The 27,653-nt window shown below is 50.0% G+C and overlaps 2 protein-coding genes across 2 annotated transcripts in view; both read left to right on the forward strand.

The window, feature by feature from the left end:
- Nucleotides 1-563: 563 nt before the first annotated feature.
- On the forward strand, nucleotides 564-23,955 carry LOC137874826 (mucin-22-like). Its single transcript, XM_068713795.1, has 13 exons — nucleotides 564-1,445; nucleotides 1,827-1,847; nucleotides 6,318-6,770; nucleotides 13,339-13,460; nucleotides 15,484-15,755; nucleotides 18,027-18,320; nucleotides 19,708-21,710; nucleotides 21,824-21,888; nucleotides 22,021-22,205; nucleotides 22,517-22,833; nucleotides 23,135-23,196; nucleotides 23,292-23,440; nucleotides 23,537-23,955. Exons 1-13 carry the CDS (start codon nucleotides 564-566, stop codon nucleotides 23,623-23,625), a joined length of 4,914 nt encoding a protein of 1,637 aa, XP_068569896.1. The 3' UTR covers nucleotides 23,626-23,955.
- Nucleotides 23,956-25,425: 1,470 nt separating this feature from the next.
- LOC137874529 (claudin domain-containing protein 1-like) overlaps nucleotides 25,426-27,653 on the forward strand; it is a 4,331-nt gene continuing 2,103 nt past the window's right edge. Inside the window, exons 1-3 of the mRNA XM_068713255.1 lie at nucleotides 25,426-26,195; nucleotides 26,581-26,688; nucleotides 27,016-27,153. Of these exons, the coding sequence (XP_068569356.1) occupies nucleotides 25,904-26,195; nucleotides 26,581-26,688; nucleotides 27,016-27,153 (538 nt within the window). The 5' untranslated portion in view covers nucleotides 25,426-25,903. The remainder of the gene's footprint in view (nucleotides 26,196-26,580; nucleotides 26,689-27,015; nucleotides 27,154-27,653) is intronic.

The following is a 27,653-nucleotide window of genomic DNA, read 5'->3' on the forward strand; positions in this document are numbered from 1 at the left end:
CTGAAGCACTTACTACAACCGCACCGATAACAGCCGCACCTACAACAGCAGGACCTACAACTGCAGCACCTACAACAACCGCAGAGACGACTGCTGCACCCACAACAGCCGCACCTACAACAGCAGGACCCACAACAGCCGCACTTACAACAGCAGCACCAACAACAGCAGCACTTACAACTGTACCACCTACAACAGCAGGACCTACAACTGAGGCACTTACAACAACCGCACCGACAACAGCCGCACCTATAACAGCAGGACCCACAACAGCCGCACCTACAACAGCAGCACCAACAACAACAGCACTTACAACTGCAGGACCTACAACAACAGGACCTACAACTGAAGCACTTACAACAACCGCACCAATAACAGCCGCACCTACAAAAGCAGGACCTACGACTGCAGCACCTACAACAACCGCAGAGACGACTGCTACACCTACAACAGCCGCACCTACAACAGCAGGACCCACAACAGCCGCACCTACAACAGCAGTACCTACGACTGCAGCGCCTACAACAGCAGGACCTACAACTGAAGCACTTACAAAAACCGCAATGACAACAGCCGCACCTACAACTGCAGCACCTACAACAGCAGGACCTACAACGGAAGTACCTACAACAGCAGCATCTACGACTGCAGCGCCTACAACAGCAGGACCTACAACTGAAGCACTTACAATAGTCGCATCGACAACAGCCGCATCTACAACAGCAGGACCTACAACAGCTGCACATACGACTGCAGCGCCTACAACAGCAGCACCAACAACAGCAGCACTTACAACTGCAGCACCTACAACAACAGGACCTACAACTGAAGCACTTACAACAACCGCACCGATAACAGCCGCACCTACAACAGCAAGACCTACGACTGCAGCACCTACAACAACCGCAGAGACGACTGCTGCACCTACAACAGCCGCACCTACAACAGCAGGACCCACAACAGCAGCACCTACAACAGCAGGACCTACAACTGAAGCACCTACAACAGCAGCAACTACGACTGCAGCGCCTACAACAGCAGGACCTACAACTGAAGCACTTACAACAACCGCACCGACAACAGCCGCACCTACAACAGCAGGACCTACAACTGCAGCACCTACAACAGCAGGACCTACAACTGAAGCACCTACAACAACAGCAACTACGACTGCAGCGCCTACAACAGCAGGACCTACAACTGAAGCACTTACAACAACCGCACCGACAACAGCCGCACCTACAACAGCAGCACCTACAACCGCAGGACCTACGACTGCAGCACCTACAACAGCCGCACCTACAACAGCAGGACCTACAACAGCCGCACCTACAACAGCAGCACCTACAACAGCAGGACCTACAACTGAAGCACCTACAACAGCAGCACATACGACTGCAGCACCTACAACAGCAGGACCTACAACTGAAGCACATACAACAACCGCAACGACAACTGCCGCACCTACAACTGCAGCACATACAACAGCAGGACCTACAACTGAAGCACCTACAACAGCAGCATCTACGACTGCAGCGCCTACAACAGCAGGACCTACAACTGAAGCACTTACAACAACCGCACCAATAACAGCCGCACCTACAACAGCAGGATCTACGACTGCAGCACCTACAACAACCGCAGAGACGACTGCTGCACCTACAACAGCCGCACCTACAACAGCAGGACCAACAACAGCCGCACCTACAACAGCAGCAACTACGGCTGCAGCGCCTACAACAGCAGGACCTACAACTGAAGCACTTACAACAACCGCACCAACAACAGCTGCACCTAAAACAGCAGGACCTACAACGGCCGCACAGACGACTGCTCCACCTACAACAGCAACACCTACGACTGCAGCACTTACAACAGCAGGACCTACAACTGAAGCACTTACAACAACCGCACCGACAACAGCCGCACCTACAACAGCAGCACCTACAACAGCAGAGCCTACAACAGCAGGACCTACGACTGCAGCACCTACAACAGCCGCACCTACAACAGCAGGACCCACAACATCCGCACCTACAACAGCAGCACCTACAACAGCAGGACCTACAACTGAAGCACCTACAACAGCAGCCCCTACGACTGCAGCACCTACAACAGCAGGACCTACAACTGAAGCACTTACAACAACCGCAACGACAACAGCCGCACCTACAACTGCAGCACCTACAACAGCAGGACCTACAACTGAAGCACCTACAACAGCAGCATCTACGACTGCAGCGCCTACAACAGCAGGACCTGCAACTGAAGCACTTACAATAGCCGCATCGACAACAGCCGCATCTACAACAGCAGGAACTACAACAGCTGCAGAGACGACTGCAGCGCCTACAACAGCAGCACCAACAACAGCAGCACTTACAACTGCAGCACCTACAACAACAGGACCTACAACTGAAGCACTTACAACAACCGCACCAATAACAGCAGCACCTACAACAGCCGGATCTACGACTGCAGCACCGACAACAGCTGCACCTACATCAGCAGGACCTACAACACCTTTACAGACGACTGCTCCACCTACAACAGCAGCACCTACGACTGCAGCACCTACAACAGCAGGACCTACAACTGAAGCATTTACAACAACCGCACCGACAACAGCCGCACCTACAACAGCAGGACTTACGACTGCAGCACATACAACAACCGCAGAGACGACTGCTGCACCTACAACAGCCGCACCTACAACAGCAGGACCCACAACAGCCGCACCTACAACAGCAGCACCAACAACAGCAGCACTTACAACTGTTCCACCTACAACAGCAGGACCTACAACTGAAGCACTTACAACAACCGCACCGACAACAGCCGCACCTACAACAGCAGCACCTACAGCAGCAGGACCTACAACTGAAGCACTTACAACAACCGCAACGACAACAGCCGCACCTACAACTGCAGCACCTACAACGGAAGCACCTACAACAGCAGCATCTACGACTGCAGCGCCTACAACAGCAGGACCTACGACTGAAGCACTTACAATAGCCGCATCGACAACAGCCGCATCTACAACAGCAGGACCTACAACAGCTGCACAGACGACTGCAGCGCCTACAACAGCAGCACCAACAACAGCAGCACTTACAACTGCTGCACCTACAACAACAGGACCTACAACTGAAGCACTTACAACAACCGCACCGATAACAGCCGCACCTACAACAGCAGGACCTACGACTGCAGCACCTACAACAACCGCAGAGACGACTGCTGCACCTACAACAGCCGCGCCTACAACAGCAGGACCCACAACAGCCGCACCTACAACAGCAACACCTACAACAGCAGGACCTACAACTGAAGCACCTACAACAGCAGCAACTACGACTGCAGCGCCTACAACAGCAGGACCTACAACTGAAGCACTTACAACAACCGCACCGACAAGAGCCGCACCTACAACAGCAGGACCTACAACAGCCGCACAGACGACTGCTCCACCTACAACAGCAACACCTACAACTGTAGCACCTACAACAGCAAGACCTACAACTGAAGCACTTACAACAACCGCACCGACAACAGCCGCACCTACAACAGCAGCACCTACAACAGCAGCACCTACAACAGCAGGGCCTACGACTGCAGCACCTACAACAGCCGCACCTACAACAGCAGGACCCACAACATCCGCACCTACAACAGCAGCACCTACAACAGCAGGACCTACAACTGAAGCACCTACAACAGCAGCCCCTACGACTGCAGCACCTACAACAGCAGGACCTACAACTGAAGCACTTACAACAACCGCAACGACAACAGCCGCACCTACAACTGCAGCACCTACAACAGCAGGACCTACAACTGAAGCACCAACAACAGCAGCATCTACGACTGCAGCGCCTACAACAGCAGGACCTGCAACTGAAGCACTTACAATAGCCGCATCGACAACAGCCGCATCTACAACAGCAGGAACTACAACAGCTGCACAGACGACTGCAGCGCCTACAACAGCAGCACCAACAACAGCAGCACTTACAACTGCAGCACCTACAACAACAGGACCTACAACTGAAGCACTTACAACAACCGCACCAATAACAGCAGCACCTACAACAGCAGGATCTACGACTGCAGCACCGACAACAGCTGCACCTACATCAGCAGGACCTACAACACCTTTACAGAGGACTGCTCCACATACAACAGCAGCACCTACGACTGCAGCACCTAAAACAGCAGGACCTACAACTGAAGCATTTACAACAACCGCACCGACAACAGCCGCACCTACAACAGCAGGACTTACGACTGCAGCACATACAACAACCGCAGAGACGACTGCTGCACCTACAACAACCGCACCTACAACAGCAGGACCCACAACAGCCGCACCTACAACAGCAGCACCAACAACAGCAGCACTTACAACTGTACCACCTACAACAGCAGGACCTACAACTGAGGCACTTACAACAACCGCACCGACAACAGCCGCACCTATAACAGCAGGACCCACAACAGCCGCACCTACAACAGCAAGACCCACAACAGCCGAACCTACAACAGCAGGACCCACAACAGCCGCACCGACAATATCAATACCTACAACAGCAAGACCTACAACTGAAGCACCTACAACAGCAGCAACTACGACTGCAGCGCCTACAACAGCAGGACCTACAACTGAAGCACTTACAACAACCGCACTGACAACAGCCGCACCTACAACAGCAGGACCTACAACAGCCGCACAGACGACTGCTCCACCTACAACAGCAACACCTACGACTGCAGCACCTACAACAGCAGGACCTACAACTGAAGCACTTACAACAACCGCACCGACAACAGCCACACTTACAACAGCAGGACCTACAACAGCCGCACAGACGACTGTTCCACCTACAACAGCAGCACCTACGACTGCAGCACCTACTACAGCAGGACCTACAACTGAAGCACTTACAACAACCGCACCGACAACAGCCGCACCTACAACAGCAGCACCTACAACAGCAGGACCTACAACTGAAGCACCTACAACAGCAGCACCTACAACAGCAGGACCTACAACTGAAGCACTTACAACAACCGCAACGACAACAGCCGCACCTACAACTACAGCACCTACAACAGCAGGACCTACAACGGAAGCACCTACAACAGCAGCATCTATGACTGCAGCGCCTACAACAGCAGGACCTACAACTGAAGCACTTACAATTGCCGCATCGACAACAGCCGCATCTACAACAGCAGGACCTACAACAGCTGCACAGACGACTGCAGCGCCTACAACAGCAGCACCAACAACAGCAGCACTTACAACTGCAGCACCTACAACAACAGGACCTACAACTGAAGTACTTACAACAACCGCACCGATAACAGCCGCACCTACAACAGCAGGACCTACGACTGCAGCACCTGCAACAACCGCAGAGACGACTGCTGCACCTACAACAGCCGCACCTACAACAGCAGCACCTACAACAGCAGCAACTACGACTGCAGCGCCTACAACAGCAGGACCTACAACTGAAGCACTTACAACAACCGCACCGACAACAGCCGCACCTACAACAGCAGCACCTACAGCAGCAGGACCTACAACTGAAGCACTTACAACAACCGCAAGGACAACAGCCGCACCTACAACTGCAGCACCTACAACAGCAGGACCTACAACGGAAGCACCTACAACAAAAGCATCTACGACTGCAGCGCCTACAACAGCAGGACCTACAACTGAAGCACTTACAATAGCCGCATCAACAACAGCCGCATCTACAACAGCAGGACCTACAACAGCTGCACAGACGACTGCAGCGCCTACAACAGCAGCACCAACAACAGCAGCACTTACAACTGCAGCACCTACAACAACAGGACCTACAACTGAAGCACTTACAACAACTGCACCGATAACAGCCGCACCTACAACAGCAGGACCTACGACTGCAGCACCTACAACAGCAGCAACTACGACTGCAGCGCCTACAACAGCAGGACCTACAACTGAAGCACTTACAACAACCGCACCGACAAGAGCCGCACCTACAACAGCAGGACCTACAACTGAAGCACCTACAACAGCAGCAACTACGACTGCAGCGCCTACAACAGCAGGACCTACAACTGAAGCACTTACAACAACCGCACCGACAAGAGCCGCACCTACAACAGCAGGACCTACAACAGCCGCACAGACGACTGCTCCACCTACAACAGCAACACCTACAACTGCAGCACCTACAACAGCAGGACCTACAACTGAAGCACTTACAACAACCGCACCGACAACAGCCGCACCTACAACAGCAGCACCTACAACAGCAGCACCTACAACAGCAGCACCTACAACAGCAGGACCTACGACTGCAGCACATACAACAGCCGCACCTACAACAGCAGAACCCACAACAGCCGCACCTACAACAGCAGCACCTACAACAGCAGGACCTACAACTGAAGCACCTACAACAGCAGCACCTACGACTGCAGCACCTACAACAGCAGGACCTACAACTGAAGCACTTACAACAACCGCAACGACAACAGCCGCACCTACAACTGCAGCACCTACAACAGCAGGACCTACAACTGAAGCACCTACAACAGCAGCATCTACGACTGCAGCGCCTACAACAGCAGGACCTGCAACTGAAGCACTTACAATAGCCGCATCTACAACAGCAGGACCTACAACAGCTGCACAGACGACTGCAGCGCCTACAACAGCAGCACCAACAACAGCAGCACTTACAACTGCAGCTCCTACAACAACAGGACCTACAACTGAAGCGCTTACAACAACCGCACCAATAACAGTAGCACCTACAACAGCAGGATCTACGACTGCAGCACCTACAACAGCCGCACCTACAACAGCAGGACCAACAACAGCCGCGCCTACAACAGCAGGACCTACAACTGAAGCACTTACAACAACCGCACCGACAACAGCCGCACCTACAACAGCAGGACCTACAACAGCAGCACCTACAACAGCAGCACCTACAACAGCAGGACCTACAACAGCAGCACCTACAACAGCAGCACCTACAACAGCAGGACCTACGACTGCAGCGCCTACAACAGCAGGACCTACAACTGAAGCACTTACAACAACCGCACCGACAACAGAAGGACCTACAACAGCCGCACAGACGACTGCTCCACCTACAACAGCAACACCTACAACTGAAGCACCTACAACAGCAGCACCTACGACTGCAGCGCCTACAACAGCAGAACCTACAACTGAAGCACTTACAACAACCGCACCGGCAACAGCCGCACCAACAACAGCAGGACCTACAACAGCCGCACAGACGACTGCTGCACCTACAACAGCAGGACTTACAACAGCCGCACCTACAACAGCAGCAACTACGACTGCAGCAATTACAACATCCGCACCTGCAACTGCAGCTGCTACAACATTTACAACAACAACTGCAGCATCTACAACTGCAGCACCTACAACAGCTGCACTTACAACAGCAGGACCCACAACAGCCGCACCTACAACAGCAGGACCTACAACATCCGCACCGACAACTGCTGCACCTACAACAGCAGCATCCACAACATCCGCACCTACAACAGCCGCACCAACAACATCAGCACTTACAACTGCAGCACCTACAACAGCAGGACCTACAACTGAAGCACTTACAACAACCGCACCGGCAACAGCCGCACCAACAACAGCAGCACCTACAACAGCAGGATCTACGACTGCAGCACCGACAACAGCTGCACCTACATCAGCAGGACCTACAACACCTTTACAGAGGACTGCTCCACATACAACAGCAGCACCTACGACTGCAGCACCTAAAACAGCAGGACCTACAACTGAAGCATTTACAACAACCGCACCGACAACAGCCGCACCTACAACAGCAGGACTTACGACTGCAGCACATACAACAACCGCAGAGACGACTGCTGCACCTACAACAACCGCACCTACAACAGCAGGACCCACAACAGCCGCACCTACAACAGCAGCACCAACAACAGCAGCACTTACAACTGTACCACCTACAACAGCAGGACCTACAACTGAGGCACTTACAACAACCGCACCGACAACAGCCGCACCTATAACAGCAGGACCCACAACAGCCGCACCTACAACAGCAAGACCCACAACAGCCGAACCTACAACAGCAGGACCCACAACAGCCGCACCGACAATATCAATACCTACAACAGCAAGACCTACAACTGAAGCACCTACAACAGCAGCAACTACGACTGCAGCGCCTACAACAGCAGGACCTACAACTGAAGCACTTACAACAACCGCACTGACAACAGCCGCACCTACAACAGCAGGACCTACAACAGCCGCACAGACGACTGCTCCACCTACAACAGCAACACCTACGACTGCAGCACCTACAACAGCAGGACCTACAACTGAAGCACTTACAACAACCGCACCGACAACAGCCACACTTACAACAGCAGGACCTACAACAGCCGCACAGACGACTGTTCCACCTACAACAGCAGCACCTACGACTGCAGCACCTACTACAGCAGGACCTACAACTGAAGCACTTACAACAACCGCACCGACAACAGCCGCACCTACAACAGCAGCACCTACAACAGCAGGACCTACAACTGAAGCACCTACAACAGCAGCACCTACAACAGCAGGACCTACAACTGAAGCACTTACAACAACCGCAACGACAACAGCCGCACCTACAACTACAGCACCTACAACAGCAGGACCTACAACGGAAGCACCTACAACAGCAGCATCTATGACTGCAGCGCCTACAACAGCAGGACCTACAACTGAAGCACTTACAATTGCCGCATCGACAACAGCCGCATCTACAACAGCAGGACCTACAACAGCTGCACAGACGACTGCAGCGCCTACAACAGCAGCACCAACAACAGCAGCACTTACAACTGCAGCACCTACAACAACAGGACCTACAACTGAAGTACTTACAACAACCGCACCGATAACAGCCGCACCTACAACAGCAGGACCTACGACTGCAGCACCTGCAACAACCGCAGAGACGACTGCTGCACCTACAACAGCCGCACCTACAACAGCAGCACCTACAACAGCAGCAACTACGACTGCAGCGCCTACAACAGCAGGACCTACAACTGAAGCACTTACAACAACCGCACCGACAACAGCCGCACCTACAACAGCAGCACCTACAGCAGCAGGACCTACAACTGAAGCACTTACAACAACCGCAAGGACAACAGCCGCACCTACAACTGCAGCACCTACAACAGCAGGACCTACAACGGAAGCACCTACAACAAAAGCATCTACGACTGCAGCGCCTACAACAGCAGGACCTACAACTGAAGCACTTACAATAGCCGCATCAACAACAGCCGCATCTACAACAGCAGGACCTACAACAGCTGCACAGACGACTGCAGCGCCTACAACAGCAGCACCAACAACAGCAGCACTTACAACTGCAGCACCTACAACAACAGGACCTACAACTGAAGCACTTACAACAACTGCACCGATAACAGCCGCACCTACAACAGCAGGACCTACGACTGCAGCACCTACAACAGCAGCAACTACGACTGCAGCGCCTACAACAGCAGGACCTACAACTGAAGCACTTACAACAACCGCACCGACAAGAGCCGCACCTACAACAGCAGGACCTACAACTGAAGCACCTACAACAGCAGCAACTACGACTGCAGCGCCTACAACAGCAGGACCTACAACTGAAGCACTTACAACAACCGCACCGACAAGAGCCGCACCTACAACAGCAGGACCTACAACAGCCGCACAGACGACTGCTCCACCTACAACAGCAACACCTACAACTGCAGCACCTACAACAGCAGGACCTACAACTGAAGCACTTACAACAACCGCACCGACAACAGCCGCACCTACAACAGCAGCACCTACAACAGCAGCACCTACAACAGCAGCACCTACAACAGCAGGACCTACGACTGCAGCACATACAACAGCCGCACCTACAACAGCAGAACCCACAACAGCCGCACCTACAACAGCAGCACCTACAACAGCAGGACCTACAACTGAAGCACCTACAACAGCAGCACCTACGACTGCAGCACCTACAACAGCAGGACCTACAACTGAAGCACTTACAACAACCGCAACGACAACAGCCGCACCTACAACTGCAGCACCTACAACAGCAGGACCTACAACTGAAGCACCTACAACAGCAGCATCTACGACTGCAGCGCCTACAACAGCAGGACCTGCAACTGAAGCACTTACAATAGCCGCATCTACAACAGCAGGACCTACAACAGCTGCACAGACGACTGCAGCGCCTACAACAGCAGCACCAACAACAGCAGCACTTACAACTGCAGCTCCTACAACAACAGGACCTACAACTGAAGCGCTTACAACAACCGCACCAATAACAGTAGCACCTACAACAGCAGGATCTACGACTGCAGCACCTACAACAGCCGCACCTACAACAGCAGGACCAACAACAGCCGCGCCTACAACAGCAGGACCTACAACTGAAGCACTTACAACAACCGCACCGACAACAGCCGCACCTACAACAGCAGGACCTACAACAGCAGCACCTACAACAGCAGCACCTACAACAGCAGGACCTACAACAGCAGCACCTACAACAGCAGCACCTACAACAGCAGGACCTACGACTGCAGCGCCTACAACAGCAGGACCTACAACTGAAGCACTTACAACAACCGCACCGACAACAGAAGGACCTACAACAGCCGCACAGACGACTGCTCCACCTACAACAGCAACACCTACAACTGAAGCACCTACAACAGCAGCACCTACGACTGCAGCGCCTACAACAGCAGAACCTACAACTGAAGCACTTACAACAACCGCACCGGCAACAGCCGCACCAACAACAGCAGGACCTACAACAGCCGCACAGACGACTGCTGCACCTACAACAGCAGGACTTACAACAGCCGCACCTACAACAGCAGCAACTACGACTGCAGCAATTACAACATCCGCACCTGCAACTGCAGCTGCTACAACATTTACAACAACAACTGCAGCATCTACAACTGCAGCACCTACAACAGCTGCACTTACAACAGCAGGACCCACAACAGCCGCACCTACAACAGCAGGACCTACAACATCCGCACCGACAACTGCTGCACCTACAACAGCAGCATCCACAACATCCGCACCTACAACAGCCGCACCAACAACATCAGCACTTACAACTGCAGCACCTACAACAGCAGGACCTACAACTGAAGCACTTACAACAACCGCACCGACAACAGCTGCACCTACATCAGCAGGACCTACAACACCTTTACAGACGACTGCTCCACCTACAACAGCAGCACCTACGACTGCAGCACCTACAACAGCAGGACCTACAACTGAAGCATTTACAACAACCGCACCGACAACAGCCGCACCTACAACAGCCGCACCTACAACAGCAGGACCTACGACTGCAGCACCTACAACAACTGCAGAGACGACTGCTGCACCTACAACAGCCGCACCTACAACAGCAGGACCCACAACAGCCGCACCTACAACAGCAGCACCAACAACAGCAGCACTTACAACTGTACCACCTACAACAGCAGGACCTACAACTGAGGCACTTACAACAACCGCACCGACAACAGCCGCACCTATAACAGCAGGACCCACAACAGCCGCACCTACAACAGCAGGACCCACAACAGCCGCACCTACAACAGCAGGACCCACAACAGCCGCACCTACAACAGCAATACCTACAACAGCAAGACCTACAACTGAAGCACCTACAACAGCAGCAACTACGACTGCAGCGCCTACAACAGCAGGACCTACAACTGAAGCACTTACAACAACCGCACTGACAACAGCCGCACCTACAACAGCAGGACCTTCAACAGCCGCACAGACGACTGCTCCACCTACAACAGCAACACCTACGACTGCAGCACCTACAACAGCAGGACCTACAACTGAAGCACTTACAACAACCGCACCGACAACAGCCAGACCTACAACAGCAGCACCTACAACAGCAGCACCTACAACAACAGGACCTACAACTGAAGCACCTACAACAGCAGCACCTACGACTGCAGCACCTACAACAGCAGGACCTACAACTGAAGCACTTACAACAACCGCAACGACAACAGCCGCACCTACAACTGCAGCACCTACAACAGCAGGACCTACAACTGAAGCACTTACAACAGCAGCATCTACGACTGCAGCGCCTACAACAGCAGGACCTGCAACTGAAGCACTTACAATAGCCGCATCGACAACAGCTGCATCTACAACAGCAGGACCTACAACAGCTGCACAGACGACTGCAGCGCCTACAACAGCAGCACCAACAACAGCAGCACTTACAACTGCAGCACCTCCAACAACAGGATCTACAACTGAAGCACTTACAACAACCGCACCAATAACAGCCGCACCTACAACAGCAGGATCTACGACTGCAGCACCTACAACAACCGCAGAGATGACTGCTGCACTTACAACAGCCGCACCTATAACAGCAGGACCCACAACAGCCACACCTACAACAGCAGCACCAACAACAGCAGCACTTACAACTGCAGCACCTACAACAACAGGACCTACAACTGAAGCACTTACAACAACCGCACCGATAACAGCCACACCTACAACAGCAGGACCTACAACTGAAGCACCTACAACAGAAGCACCTACGACTGCAGCGCCTACAACAGCAGGACCTACAACTGAAGCACTTACAACAACCTCACCGACAACAGCCGTACAGACGACTGCTCCACCTACAACAGCAGCACCTACGACTGCAGCACCTACAACAGCAGCACCAACAACAGCAGCACTTACAACTGCAGCACTAACAACAGCAGGACCTACAACTGAAGCACCAACAACAGCAGCACTTACAACTGCAGCACTAACAACAGCAGGACCTACAACTGAAGCACTTACAACAACCGCACCGATAACAGCCGCACCTACAACAGCAGGACCTACGACTGCAACACCTACAACAACCTCAGAGACGACTGCTGCACCTACAACAGCCGCACCTACAACAGCAGGACCCACAACAGCCGCACCTACAACAGCCGCACCAACAACATCAGCACTTACAACTGCAGCACCTCCAACAGCACGACCTACAACTGAAGCACTTACAACAACCGCACCGACAACAGCTGCACCTACATCAGCAGGACCTACAACACCTTTACAGACGACTGCTCCACCTACAACAGCAGCACCTACGACTGCAGCACCTACAACAGCAGGACCTACAACTGAAGCACTTACAATTGCCGCATCGACAACAGCCGCATCTACAACAGCAGGACCTACAACAGCTGCACAGACGACTGCAGCGCCTACAACAGCAGCACCAACAACAGCAGCACTTACAACTGCAGCACCTACAACAACAGGACCTACAACTGAAGTACTTACAACAACCACACCGATAACAGCCGCACCTACAACAGCAGGACCTACGACTGCAGCACCTGCAACAACCGCAGAGACGACTGCTGCACCTACAACAGCCGCACCTACAACAGCAGGACCCACAACAGCCGCACCTACAACAGCAGCACCTACAACAGCAGCAACTACGACTGCAGCGCCTACAACAGCAGGACCTACAACTGAAGCACTTACAACAACCGCACCGACAACAGCCGCACCTACAACAGCAGCACCTACAGCAGCAGGACCTACAACTGAAGCACTTACAACAACCGCAAGGACAACAGCCGCACCTACAACTGCAGCACCTACAACAGCAGGACCTACAACGGAAGCACCTACAACAAAAGCATCTACGACTGCAGCGCCTACAACAGCAGGACCTACAACTGAAGCACTTACAATAGCCGCATCAACAACAGCCGCATCTACAACAGCAGGACCTACAACAGCTGCACAGACGACTGCAGCGCCTACAACAGCAGCACCAACAACAGCAGCACTTACAACTGCAGCACCTACAACAACAGGACCTACAACTGAAGCACTTACAACAACTGCACCGATAACAGCCGCACCTACAACAGCAGGACCTACGACTGCAGCACCTACAACAGCAGCAACTACGACTGCAGCGCCTACAACAGCAGGACCTACAACTGAAGCATTTACAACAACCGCACCGACAAGAGCCGCACCTACAACAGCAGGACCTACAACTGAAGCACCTACAACAGCAGCAACTACGACTGCAGCGCCTACAACAGCAGGACCTACAACTGAAGCTCTTACAACAACCGCACCGACAAGAGCCGCACCTACAACAGCAGGACCTACAACAGCCGCACAGACGACTGCTCCACCTACAACAGCAACACCTACAACTGCAGCACCTACAACAGCAGGACCTACAACTGAAGCACTTACAACAACCGCACCGACAACAGCCGCACCTACAACAGCAGCACCTACAACAGCAGCACCTACAACAGCAGCACCTACAACAGCAGGACCTACGACTGCAGCACATACAACAGCCGCACCTACAACAGCAGAACCCACAACAGCCGCACCTACAACAGCAGCACCTACAACAGCAGGACCTACAACTGAAGCACCTACAACAGCAGCACCTACGACTGCAGCACCTACAACAGCAGGACCTACAACTGAAGCACTTACAACAACCGCAACGACAACAGCCGCACCTACAACTGCAGCACCTACAACAGCAGGACCTACAACTGAAGCACCTACAACAGCAGCATCTACGACTGCAGCGCCTACAACAGCAGGACCTGCAACTGAAGCACTTACAATAGCCGCATCTACAACAGCAGGACCTACAACAGCTGCACAGACGACTGCAGCGCCTACAACAGCAGCACCAACAACAGCAGCACTTACAACTGCAGCTCCTACAACAACAGGACCTACAACTGAAGCGCTTACAACAACCGCACCAATAACAGTAGCACCTACAACAGCAGGATCTACGACTGCAGCACCTACAACAGCCGCACCTACAACAGCAGGACCAACAACAGCCGCGCCTACAACAGCAGGACCTACAACTGAAGCACTTACAACAACCGCACCGACAACAGCCGCACCTACAACAGCAGGACCTACAACAGCAGCACCTACAACAGCAGCACCTACAACAGCAGGACCTACAACAGCAGCACCTACAACAGCAGCACCTACAACAGCAGGACCTACGACTGCAGCGCCTACAACAGCAGGACCTACAACTGAAGCACTTACAACAACCGCACCGACAACAGAAGGACCTACAACAGCCGCACAGACGACTGCTCCACCTACAACAGCAACACCTACAACTGAAGCACCTACAACAGCAGCACCTACGACTGCAGCGCCTACAACAGCAGAACCTACAACTGAAGCACTTACAACAACCGCACCGGCAACAGCCGCACCAACAACAGCAGGACCTACAACAGCCGCACAGACGACTGCTGCACCTACAACAGCAGGACTTACAACAGCCGCACCTACAACAGCAGCAACTACGACTGCAGCAATTACAACATCCGCACCTGCAACTGCAGCTGCTACAACATTTACAACAACAACTGCAGCATCTACAACTGCAGCACCTACAACAGCTGCACTTACAACAGCAGGACCCACAACAGCCGCACCTACAACAGCAGGACCTACAACATCCGCACCGACAACTGCTGCACCTACAACAGCAGCATCCACAACATCCGCACCTACAACAGCCGCACCAACAACATCAGCACTTACAACTGCAGCACCTACAACAGCAGGACCTACAACTGAAGCACTTACAACAACCGCACCGACAACAGCTGCACCTACATCAGCAGGACCTACAACACCTTTACAGACGACTGCTCCACCTACAACAGCAGCACCTACGACTGCAGCACCTACAACAGCAGGACCTACAACTGAAGCATTTACAACAACCGCACCGACAACAGCCGCACCTACAACAGCAGGACCTACGACTGCAGCACCTACAACAACCGCAGAGACGACTGCTGCACCTACAACAGCCGCACCTACAACAGCAGGACCCACAACAGCCGCACCTACAACAGCAGCACCAACAACAGCAGCACTTACAACTGTACCACCTACAACAGCAGGACCTACAACTGAGGCACTTACAACAACCGCACCGACAACAGCCGCACCTATAACAGCAGGACCCACAACAGCCGCACCTACAACAGCAGGACCCACAACAGCCGCACCTACAACAGCAGGACCCACAACAGCCGCACCTACAACTGAAGCACCTACAACAGCAGCACCTACGACTGCAGCACCTACAACAGCAGGACCTACAACTGAAGCACTTACAACAACCGCAACGACAACAGCCGCACCTACAACTGCAGCACCTACAACAGCAGGACCTACAACTGAAGCACTTACAACAGCAGCATCTACGACTGCAGCGCCTACAACAGCAGGACCTGCAACTGAAGCACTTACAATAGCCGCATCGACAACAGCTGCATCTACAACAGCAGGACCTACAACAGCTGCACAGACGACTGCAGCGCCTACAACAGCAGCACCAACAACAGCAGCACTTACAACTGCAGCACCTCCAACAACAGGATCTACAACTGAAGCACTTACAACAACCGCACCAATAACAGCCGCACCTACAACAGCAGGATCTACGACTGCAGCACCTACAACAACCGCAGAGATGACTGCTGCACTTACAACAGCCGCACCTATAACAGCAGGACCCACAACAGCCACACCTACAACAGCAGCACCAACAACAGCAGCACTTACAACTGCAGCACCTACAACAACAGGACCTACAACTGAAGCACTTACAACAACCGCACCGATAACAGCCACACCTACAACAGCAGGACCTACAACTGAAGCACCTACAACAGAAGCACCTACGACTGCAGCGCCTACAACAGCAGGACCTACAACTGAAGCACTTACAACAACCTCACCGACAACAGCCGTACAGACGACTGCTCCACCTACAACAGCAGCACCTACGACTGCAGCACCTACAACAGCAGCACCAACAACAGCAGCACTTACAACTGCAGCACTAACAACAGCAGGACCTACAACTGAAGCACCAACAACAGCAGCACTTACAACTGCAGCACTAACAACAGCAGGACCTACAACTGAAGCACTTACAACAACCGCACCGATAACAGCCGCACCTACAACAGCAGGACCTACGACTGCAACACCTACAACAACCTCAGAGACGACTGCTGCACCTACAACAGCCGCACCTACAACAGCAGGACCCACAACAGCCGCACCTACAACAGCCGCACCAACAACATCAGCACTTACAACTGCAGCACCTCCAACAGCACGACCTACAACTGAAGCACTTACAACAACCGCACCGACAACAGCTGCACCTACATCAGCAGGACCTACAACACCTTTACAGACGACTGCTCCACCTACAACAGCAGCACCTACGACTGCAGCACCTACAACAGCAGGACCTACAACTGAAGCATTTACAACAACCGCACCGACAACAGCCGCACCTACAACAGCAACACCTACAACAGCAGCACCTACAACAGCAGGACCTACAACTGAAGCATTTACGACAACCGCACCGATAACAGCCGCACCCACAACAGCAGGACCTACGACTGCAGCACTTACAACAACCGCAGAGACGACTGCTGCACCTACAACAGCCGCATCTACAACAGCAGCACCTACAACAGCAGGACCTACAACTGAAGCACCTACAACAGCAGGACCTACGACTGCAGCGCCTACAACAGCAGGACCTACAACTGAAGCACTTACAACAACCGCACCGACAACAGAAGGACCTACAACAGCCGCACAGACGACTGCTCCACCTACAACAGCAACACCTACAACTGAAGCACCTACAACAGCAGCACCTACGACTGCAGCGCCTACAACAGCAGAACCTACAACTGAAGCACTTACAACAACCGCACCGGCAACAGCCGCACCAACAACAGCAGGACCTACAACAGCCGCACAGACGACTGCTGCACCTACAACAGCAGGACTTACAACAGCCGCACCTACAACAGCAGCAACTACGACTGCAGCAATTACAACATCCGCACCTGCAACTGCAGCTGCTACAACATTTACAACAACAACTGCAGCATCTACAACTGCAGCACCTACAACAGCTGCACTTACAACAGCAGGACCCACAACAGCCGCACCTACAACAGCAGGACCTACAACATCCGCACCGACAACTGCTGCACCTACAACAGCAGCATCCACAACATCCGCACCTACAACAGCCGCACCAACAACATCAGCACTTACAACTGCAGCACCTACAACAGCAGGACCTACAACTGAAGCACTTACAACAACCGCACCGACAACAGCTGCACCTACATCAGCAGGACCTACAACACCTTTACAGACGACTGCTCCACCTACAACAGCAGCACCTACGACTGCAGCACCTACAACAGCAGGACCTACAACTGAAGCATTTACAACAACCGCACCGACAACAGCCGCACCTACAACAGCAGGACCTACGACTGCAGCACCTACAACAACCGCAGAGACGACTGCTGCACCTACAACAGCCGCACCTACAACAGCAGGACCCACAACAGCCGCACCTACAACAGCAGCACCAACAACAGCAGCACTTACAACTGTACCACCTACAACAGCAGGACCTACAACTGAGGCACTTACAACAACCGCACCGACAACAGCCGCACCTATAACAGCAGGACCCACAACAGCCGCACCTACAACAGCAGGACCCACAACAGCCGCACCTACAACAGCAGGACCCACAACAGCCGCACCTACAACAGCAATACCTACAACAGCAAGACCTACAACTGAAGCACCTACAACAGCAGCAACTACGACTGCAGCGCCTACAACAGCAGGACCTACAACTGAAGCACTTACAACAACCGCACTGACAACAGCCGCACCTACAACAGCAGGACCTTCAACAGCCGCACAGACGACTGCTCCACCTACAACAGCAACACCTACGACTGCAGCACCTACAACAGCAGGACCTACAACTGAAGCACTTACAACAACCGCACCGACAACAGCCAGACCTACAACAGCAGCACCTACAACAGCAGCACCTACAACAACAGGACCTACAACTGAAGCACCTACAACAGCAGCACCTACGACTGCAGCACCTACAACAGCAGGACCTACAACTGAAGCACTTACAACAACCGCAACGACAACAGCCGCACCTACAACTGCAGCACCTACAACAGCAGGACCTACAACTGAAGCACTTACAACAGCAGCATCTACGACTGCAGCGCCTACAACAGCAGGACCTGCAACTGAAGCACTTACAATAGCCGCATCGACAACAGCTGCATCTACAACAGCAGGACCTACAACAGCTGCACAGACGACTGCAGCGCCTACAACAGCAGCACCAACAACAGCAGCACTTACAACTGCAGCACCTCCAACAACAGGATCTACAACTGAAGCACTTACAACAACCGCACCAATAACAGCCGCACCTACAACAGCAGGATCTACGACTGCAGCACCTACAACAACCGCAGAGACGACTGCTGCACTTACAACAGCCGCACCTACAACAGCAGGACCAACAACAGCCGCACCTACAACAGCAGCAACTACGGCTGCAGCGCCTACAACAGCAGGACTTACAATTGAAGCACTTACAACAACCGCACCGACAACAGCCGTACCTACAACAGTAGCACCTGCAACAGCAGGACCTACAACTGAAGGACCTACAACAGCAGCATCTACGACTGCAGCGCCTACAACAGCAGGACCTACAACTGAAGCACTTACAATAGCCGCATCGACAACAGCCGCATCTACTACAGCAGGACCTACAACAGCCGCACAGACGACTGCAGCGCCTACAACAGCAGCACCCACAACAGCAAGACCTACGACTGCAGCACCTACAACAACCGCAGAGACGACTGCTGCACCTACAACAGCCGCACCTACAACAGCAGCACCTACAACAGCAGGACCTACAACTGAAGCACCTACAACAGCAGCACCTACGACTGCAGCGCCTACAACAGCAAGACCTACAACTGAAGCACTTACAACAACCGCACTGACAACAGAAGGACCTACAACAGCCGCACAAACGACTGCTCCACCTACAACAGCAACACCTACGTCTGCAGCACCTACAACAGCAAGACCTACAACTGAAGCACTTACAACAACTGCACCGACAACAGCCGCACCTACAACAGCAGCACCTACAACAGCAGGACCTACAACTGAAGCACCTACAACAGCAGCACCTACGACTGCAGCGCCTACAACAGCAGGACCTACAACTGAAGCACTTACAACAACCGCACCGACAACAGCCGCACCTACAACAGCCGCACCTACAACAGCAGCACCTACAACAGCAGGACCTACAACTGCAGCACCTACAACAGCAGCAACTACGACTGCAGCGCCTACAACAGCAGGACCTACAACTGAAGCACTTACAACAACCGCACCGACAACAGCCGCACCTACAACAGCAGGACCTACAACAGCCGCAGAGACGACTTCTGCACCTACAACAGTCGCACCTACAACAGCAGGACCCACAACAGCCGCACCTACAACAGCAGCACCAACAACAGCAGCACTTACAACTGCAGTACCTACAACAACAGGACCTACAACTGAAGCATTTACAACAACCGCACCGATAACAGCCGCACCTACAACAGCAGGACCTACGACTGCAGCACCAACAACAACCGCAGAGACGACTGCTGCACCTACAACAGCCGCACCTACAACAGCAGGACCCACAACAGCCGCACCTACAACAGCAGGACCCACAACAGCCGCACCTACAACTGCAGCACCTACAACAGCAGGACCTACAACTGAAGCACTTACAACAACCGCACCGACAACAGCCGCACCTACAACAGCAAGACCTACAACAGCAGCACAGACGACTGCTCCACCTACAACAGCAGCACCTACAACTGCAGCACCTACAACAGCAGGACCTACAACTGAAACACTTACAACAACCGCACCGACAACAGCAGCACCTACAACAGCAGGACCTACAACTGAAGCACCTACAACAGCAGCACCTACGACTGCAGCGCCTACAACAGCAGGACCTACAACTGAAGCACCTACAACAACCGCACCGACAACAGCCGCACCTACAACAGCAGGACCTACAACAGCCGCACAGACGACTGCTGCACCTACAACAGCAGCACCTACGACTGCAGCACCTACAACAGCAGCACAGATGACTGCAGCACCTACAACAGCAGGACCTACAACTGCAGCACTTACAACAGCAGCACCGACAACAGCCGCATCTACAACAGTAGCCCTTACAACAGCCTCACCTATGACTGCTGCACCAACGACTGCAGCACCTACAACAGGCTCAACTACAATAGCCGCACCTACAACTACCACACCTACGACTGCAGCACTTACAACTGCCACCCCGACTGCAGCACCTACAACAGCCGCAGCTATGACTGCAGCACCAGCAACAAACGGTACATTGACTACAATTGGAAGATCATCAACAACTACTCAAGCTGCCATGTTTGTGGTCCTCTCAGCAACCCTTAGTGAACCATTTGAACTAGAACTCAATGATCCAAACAGCACTCAATTCCAACAGCTTGCGGCAACAGTTGTAGCTGTGGTTAGTATCCATTCTCATTATTTGTCTTTGTGTTGCTTTTGTATTTTTTTATTTAATTTGAAGATTACTGTACTTTTAATTTGTTCACGTTTTTTATTTTTTTATTCCTACAGCTCGATGTAATCTACAGGAACATATTTGGCCAACTTTTCATACGTTCATTTGTGATTGTGTTCAGGTAACATTTAAAATGTTGAGAGTTACTTTATTCACAATAATGACACAAAAAAATTAAATATTACACATACACGTATGCATAAGTTGTCAATGTTAATAAGATTTTATTAACCTATGTTCTTTCTTGATGCAGACCAGCTCAGGCCAGAACACGAATGACTACCACTGAAGCAGAGATTGGGATTGAGTTTAATCAAACTGCTTTGGCTGCAGAAATCCCACAGGCTGATGTTGTTGCACAAACCTTAGTAGACGCTGTGTCTAACCCCAACAACACCTTCAACCTCACTTTTGATCCCGCTTCCATTGTTGTAGTTCGTAAGTTAGCACTAGGCCTGCATTTCACTCCAATGGTTGTTAAAGCAAAGAAATGCACCCCATGTCATTTGTAATTCATCTATCAGAGTATGTGAGTTGGTGTGTGTCCTTTCTTGATCCCTTTTTCACAAATTTCTGGTTTGACAAAGAGCATATAATCATAATTACCATGAAGTCCACTGGGACATTAGTATGATTACTTTAACTGGGACTTACCAAAACTATACTCATGTTGTAATGTTTATGTTTGTTCAAGAGAAGGCCCTCTGGCTATCATTTCTATTTCTTCCATCTTTATTTGTTTTTTGCAGAAAGAAATAGTTCATCAAATTCGACAACTCCATCCCCCACTCTAAATACTACGGCTACTGCCAATACAACCACAACTCCTACAACCAGTGCTACAACCACAACTCCTACAACCAGTGCTACAACCACAACTCCTACAACCAGTGCTACAACCACAACTCCTACAACCACCACATCCGTAATGGCTACCACTCCAACTGCTGAGGAAGTCATAATAAGGGTTTTGATTTTCACATCTGTTGGAGAGACATTTACAAGTGACTTGCAGAATCCATCATCTGCAGCGTTTCAAAGCCGAGCCATATTGCTAAAGTTATCAGTAAGTAATGATAGATTGTTTTTTGTTTCAAACTGAACAGAAAAAGTGGCATTTTATTCCTGGTGTTGACTTTTCAAAGACAAAAATATTTAAATCGTCCTTCCATTTTAAATCGTCCTTCCATATACAGTAAATAGGACACAGATAAATTATGTGGTAGTCATTGAAAACATTTGAATAGTGTTACTACTTGCAGTTGTAGGTGCAAGAAAAAAAACGTAATAAAAAAGACAATGCAAGTAAAGAGACACAAGCAAATTAAATAAATGTAGTAATACATGATTTGCTTGTATTTCTGCAGCTAGAACCTTTCTACCGAAGAGAATTTCCTACGTTCCGCGCCTTGACGGTGATTTCATTCAGGTAATTTGTTAATGTTAAGATGATAGAATCTTAAGAGCACTGATCATGAATTTATACGAATAAAACAATATCATATTTTGTAATTACTTTTGCAGAAGTGGATCAATCATCAATAACATGACCCTTGGATTTTCATCAACATTTGTTCCTGATGGCACTCAGATTGGAAATGTTTTGGTCATAGCAGCTTCAAACATCACAGCCTTCAACATTGACACCACCTCCATTTCTGTGGATGGCATACGTAAGCAATATTAAATGCTACCTCAACATTTTTTAGATATAACAGATTTGTTATTGTATTTGTTAATGTCTTGTTTCCTTTTCTCAACATTTACAGAGGTTTCAAGTGGAGTAAGCCACAAGATCAGTCTCATCACTGCATCCTTCCTTGTGCTGTTGTCATGGCTACTGTCAAGCCAGCAATAGCATCATTGCTGATTACTATTCGAATTGTTTTAATAGGCATTATTGTATGACTGCCATCACTGGCATGAAAAGGGGAAACAAGTGTCTTAAATGAAGAAACAACACTGCAGCTCATTATGAGCTGTGTATCCCAACCGTGAACAAATACTTAGGCCTAGATTTTTATCATCATGATATACATGGCACATATATGTCAAAACATTGCACTGTCAATTTTCTTATTCATACAAGGTGTATTTATGCATCAATTCATAGCTGTATTCTGTGAGATTTCTTGTTGAATGTCATTTTTGTCAGAAACTTTCCTATGATCAGAATACAAAATCTTTGAAGAATTGAAATTGTCTCTTCTGTAATGTTTTGCAATTTTGGTGGGAAAAGTGAAAGTGTATCAGAGATTGTTAAGAAAGAGAACAAGGAGGGGTGCAACATTTACTTTGCCCACGAGATTCTTCTATCTATTCAAACACCACCAGACAGCCTAAGAGACACATTGTTAAATCAGCTGAAAGTAAACACCCGCATCAACCATTGCACCTTTTTGGAAATAGCTCTCACAAATAAGAAGCATTCTAATAGACAGTTATGTTGTGAAAGACTTATGGTTACCACATTAAGATAATCTTTACCACAAATCTTCTTAGAAACTTGCCATTCACTCATTATTTCCAAAGTTCTCATTTTTAAATTGACAAAGCCACTTCTGTTATCTTAGAGTCACGCCTAAACACACTTTATAGGAGTAAAGAATATTGCAGTGGTCATTAAAGAAGTGCAGATGACTTTCACAAAATGAACAAAATAATCAATTTTGGGGTTTTAGTGGAATTCTGCAGTCCATTATCACACATGAGGGTTTTAATTGCCTGATTTAAGTATTTTTAAAAATTAATATAATTAATTTTACATTTTTGAAACAGCATGTAGAGCTTTGTGTTGGGAAATGCTATTATAAAGTAAAATTAATTGTTTGAAGCAAAATACTACGTTTTAGAGAAGTTTCTTTGGGGTTTTCTGAGGTTGGATGGGAAGTATTTGGAGCTTGGCCTTTTAAAATCCTGGCTATAGCCTTGCTTAGTGTATTGAACAAGGGGTGCTTTATGAATTCAGCTTTTTATTTGCGGGATGAAGAAATTAATGTTTCTTTACAAAATATTGTCTTGCTCTCTGTACTCACTCTCAAGGTTAGATTGTTTGACCAAGACTCTTGAATGAATGATGAAATAATAGTAAATGTATTTATATTCAAATGCCTTTAATTGCCATAAATAGCTCAAACGCTACAACTTGTTTTAAAAACGGTCAATACAGCTGAACAAAAGCCAATTAATTGGAGAGTTGATCGATTTGGATGATCTTTATGTCATTTTTTCACGGAAAGAGGCCAAAATGTTCAGGTTCTGGCCTTAAATCAGAAAACATATTTATTTACTTTGTCTTATAGTGCCAGCTATTCGGTTACTTTGTTTAAAACTTTTATCAGGATAAAGAGCTTGTAATGGGCCTTTTTTTTTTAAAAATGTCCCCCCATTTTATGGCCCAAACGATTAAGCGACCGAAATATTCATTAATATCTAGTTGCAGCCCTATGATTATTGAATTAATAATAATTTATTTGAAGACTTTTATTTTGTATTATGATAATGCTACTGTGTTGCTCATCTCGCTCCCCAAAAAGTATTGTGTTTCACTGCTCTCTCAGTAAAAAAGAAAGAAAAAAGAAACAAGCGTCCTGACTGAGAAAAGGGTTATTTGTCCTGCTCATCAGCGGAACCGGAACAGGAAAACGCATGGATTAGCGTATTGCAACTCTTATCATCTCGGGTGCACCCGACTTTACGCTGCCATCCAAAATAGACCCATGCAATTTGCATTTCCATGCTGGAATAACGTAGCCCGTCCTTTAATACAGGCCCGTTTTTGTGTCTTTGGTGAAGACCGGGGGTTGTTGTCCCGGACTACCGTTAGTGTTTTAGTCGCAGCGTCGGGCCACCCACCATCTGTGGAAGTGGGACATGGGAACAGATGGCGCATCCAAGCCGGCCTACAGGGCTGCTGACGCGGACTATTAGGACAGCACTGGAGACGAGTATCGGTCAATAAAAGAAAAGGTTGTCGTTAGCTGTTGCACAGGGTATTTCGCTGACTTGACCACGATCAGTGACTTGGCTAAGAGTGTGTGTGCCCGAAAGCAAATACAGAATTGACCAAATTGATGACGACTCGACCACTGGCGTCAACTTAATCCCTTTGGACGTGTCTCTGTTCTCGGTGAACAATGGTTGACAACCGCTACGCTACAGCTCTGGTCATCGCCTGTGTGCTGAGCGTGCTGGCCACCGTGTATCTGTCGGTGGCCATCGGGACGCAGCACTGGTACCAGTACAGCAGCCCCACCGTGCGCGGAGAAACCAACGTGTCCGAGCTGCGCTCACTGTACGAGGAGTTCATGGACGGGGAGTTCGATGAGAAAACCTACAGCGACACCTTATTCCGCCTCAACGGGACCGTGGGCCTCTGGTGGCGGTGTGTGCTCGTTCCTACTAACGCTCACTGGCACAAAGAGCGAGGTACGTTAGCCGACCTAACCTGCTAAATGACAAATTTCTATACACAGATGAGTCACGAGCTTACAGGTCTCGTTAGGTCACAGCAGAGCTGCTCTCTCAACTATGAGCCCCACCTTGTCTCAGGTAGATGCCACCAGGTGTGACGCATTTCCCGAATTCATTAAAATAATAATAGTAATAATAATAATACATTTTATTTATAGAGCGCTTTTCAGAATACTCAAAGACGCTTAAATTAGCGCCATTTCGTGCATCTTATGTATTATCAGTACACGACAAGTATCATTATCACACATGTATTAATGTATGTATATGACTTGTTGTAAATTGTAAATGCTCAGACACTGGCTCTTTGAGTATACTGTAAATAAATAACCTCTTTCAGATGCCAAGATGATGCTGGAGTGTCGAAGCTTCACTCTCTCTCAGCAGTTCACTCCCAAGTATAAAGAACCAGGCAACCACAACAGTGGAGAGGACATGCTGCGCACCTGTAAGTTCAGTCACAAACACCCTTATTAAAACCTCAGAAAACTTTATTACAATCATAATATACGTACAGATGCATACATGAAATTTGACCTCTTCATTTCACCTATACTAAGTGTTTAGGAACAGTGGGCTGAATGTTATAAATTGCATTAAGCTGTAAAAACTAGATTCAGCCTCTTCACTGCATAGTGCATTCATTATGACCAATGTGTGATGTTGAATAATACATTGCCCCCCATCAGGGCTGGTTCCTCACATATTGTGAATAAATGAAGACCTTAGTGACACAGACTCGTACCTTTTTGTGTCTTTGTGCATGTCTGCATAGATTTGTGGAGGAGCCAGTTTCTGCTGCCACTGGTGTCCTTGGGTCTGGTGGTGTTGGCAGGTCTGACTGGGTTCTGTGCCTGCCTCTGCCGAAGCCTCACCCCCACACTTGGCATTGGAATACTTCACCTCCTGGCTGGTAAGACCTGTTCAGCTTCACGAAAACCTAGTAACTGGCAGTTTGCTTCGTATGAATCACCCAAATGGAAGCTGGGGGTATCGCTCTGCCACAGAAACCTGAGAGTTTCAACCCTCACTGGTATTTGGGCTTGAACTGATGTTTAAGGTATTGGTCTTTAAGTTAGAGTCATAGGGGCTCCGGTTTGGTTCCAAGTCTCCTAAAAGTAATGTTTGCTACAAAAAAATGCATGTTCCGAATTGAACACATGGCCAAAGTAATACATTCAGGCATTAACATACAGCAAATCAAAATCAAAATGTCTATAATACATTTTGATGACATAATGAAGATAATACAATGTTATCATTTTTTAAACCTTTTATTAATGAAGCTTCATTGTGAGGCTGTGCTTTGACTTAAATGCTAATGTATGCACGCTAACATGCTCAAAAAATCAATGCTAACTTGCTGATGATAAGTAAATTGTTCACCATGGTAAAAACATTATGTAGCTAATA

This window comes from Cebidichthys violaceus, unplaced genomic scaffold (genome assembly GCF_023349555.1).
Source record: "Cebidichthys violaceus isolate CVI_PGR_0920_01 unplaced genomic scaffold, fCebVio1.0.p SCAF_19, whole genome shotgun sequence".
In the NCBI taxonomy this organism is placed as follows: Eukaryota; Metazoa; Chordata; class Actinopteri; order Perciformes; family Stichaeidae; genus Cebidichthys; species Cebidichthys violaceus.

What these genes read in the sequence shown, in the direction of transcription:
- LOC137874826 (XM_068713795.1), top strand. Translation starts at nt 564, where the DNA reads ATGACAACAGCCGCACCTACAACTGCAGCACCTACAACAGCAGGACCT. An exon ending in CGACTGCTCCACCTACAACA is followed by an intron (nt 1,848 to 6,317) that starts GCAACACCTACG and finishes GCACCTACAACA; the next exon opens with GCAGCACCTACAACAGCAGC. An exon ending in CCATATTGCTAAAGTTATCA is followed by an intron (nt 22,834 to 23,134) that starts GTAAGTAATGAT and finishes GTATTTCTGCAG; the next exon opens with CTAGAACCTTTCTACCGAAG.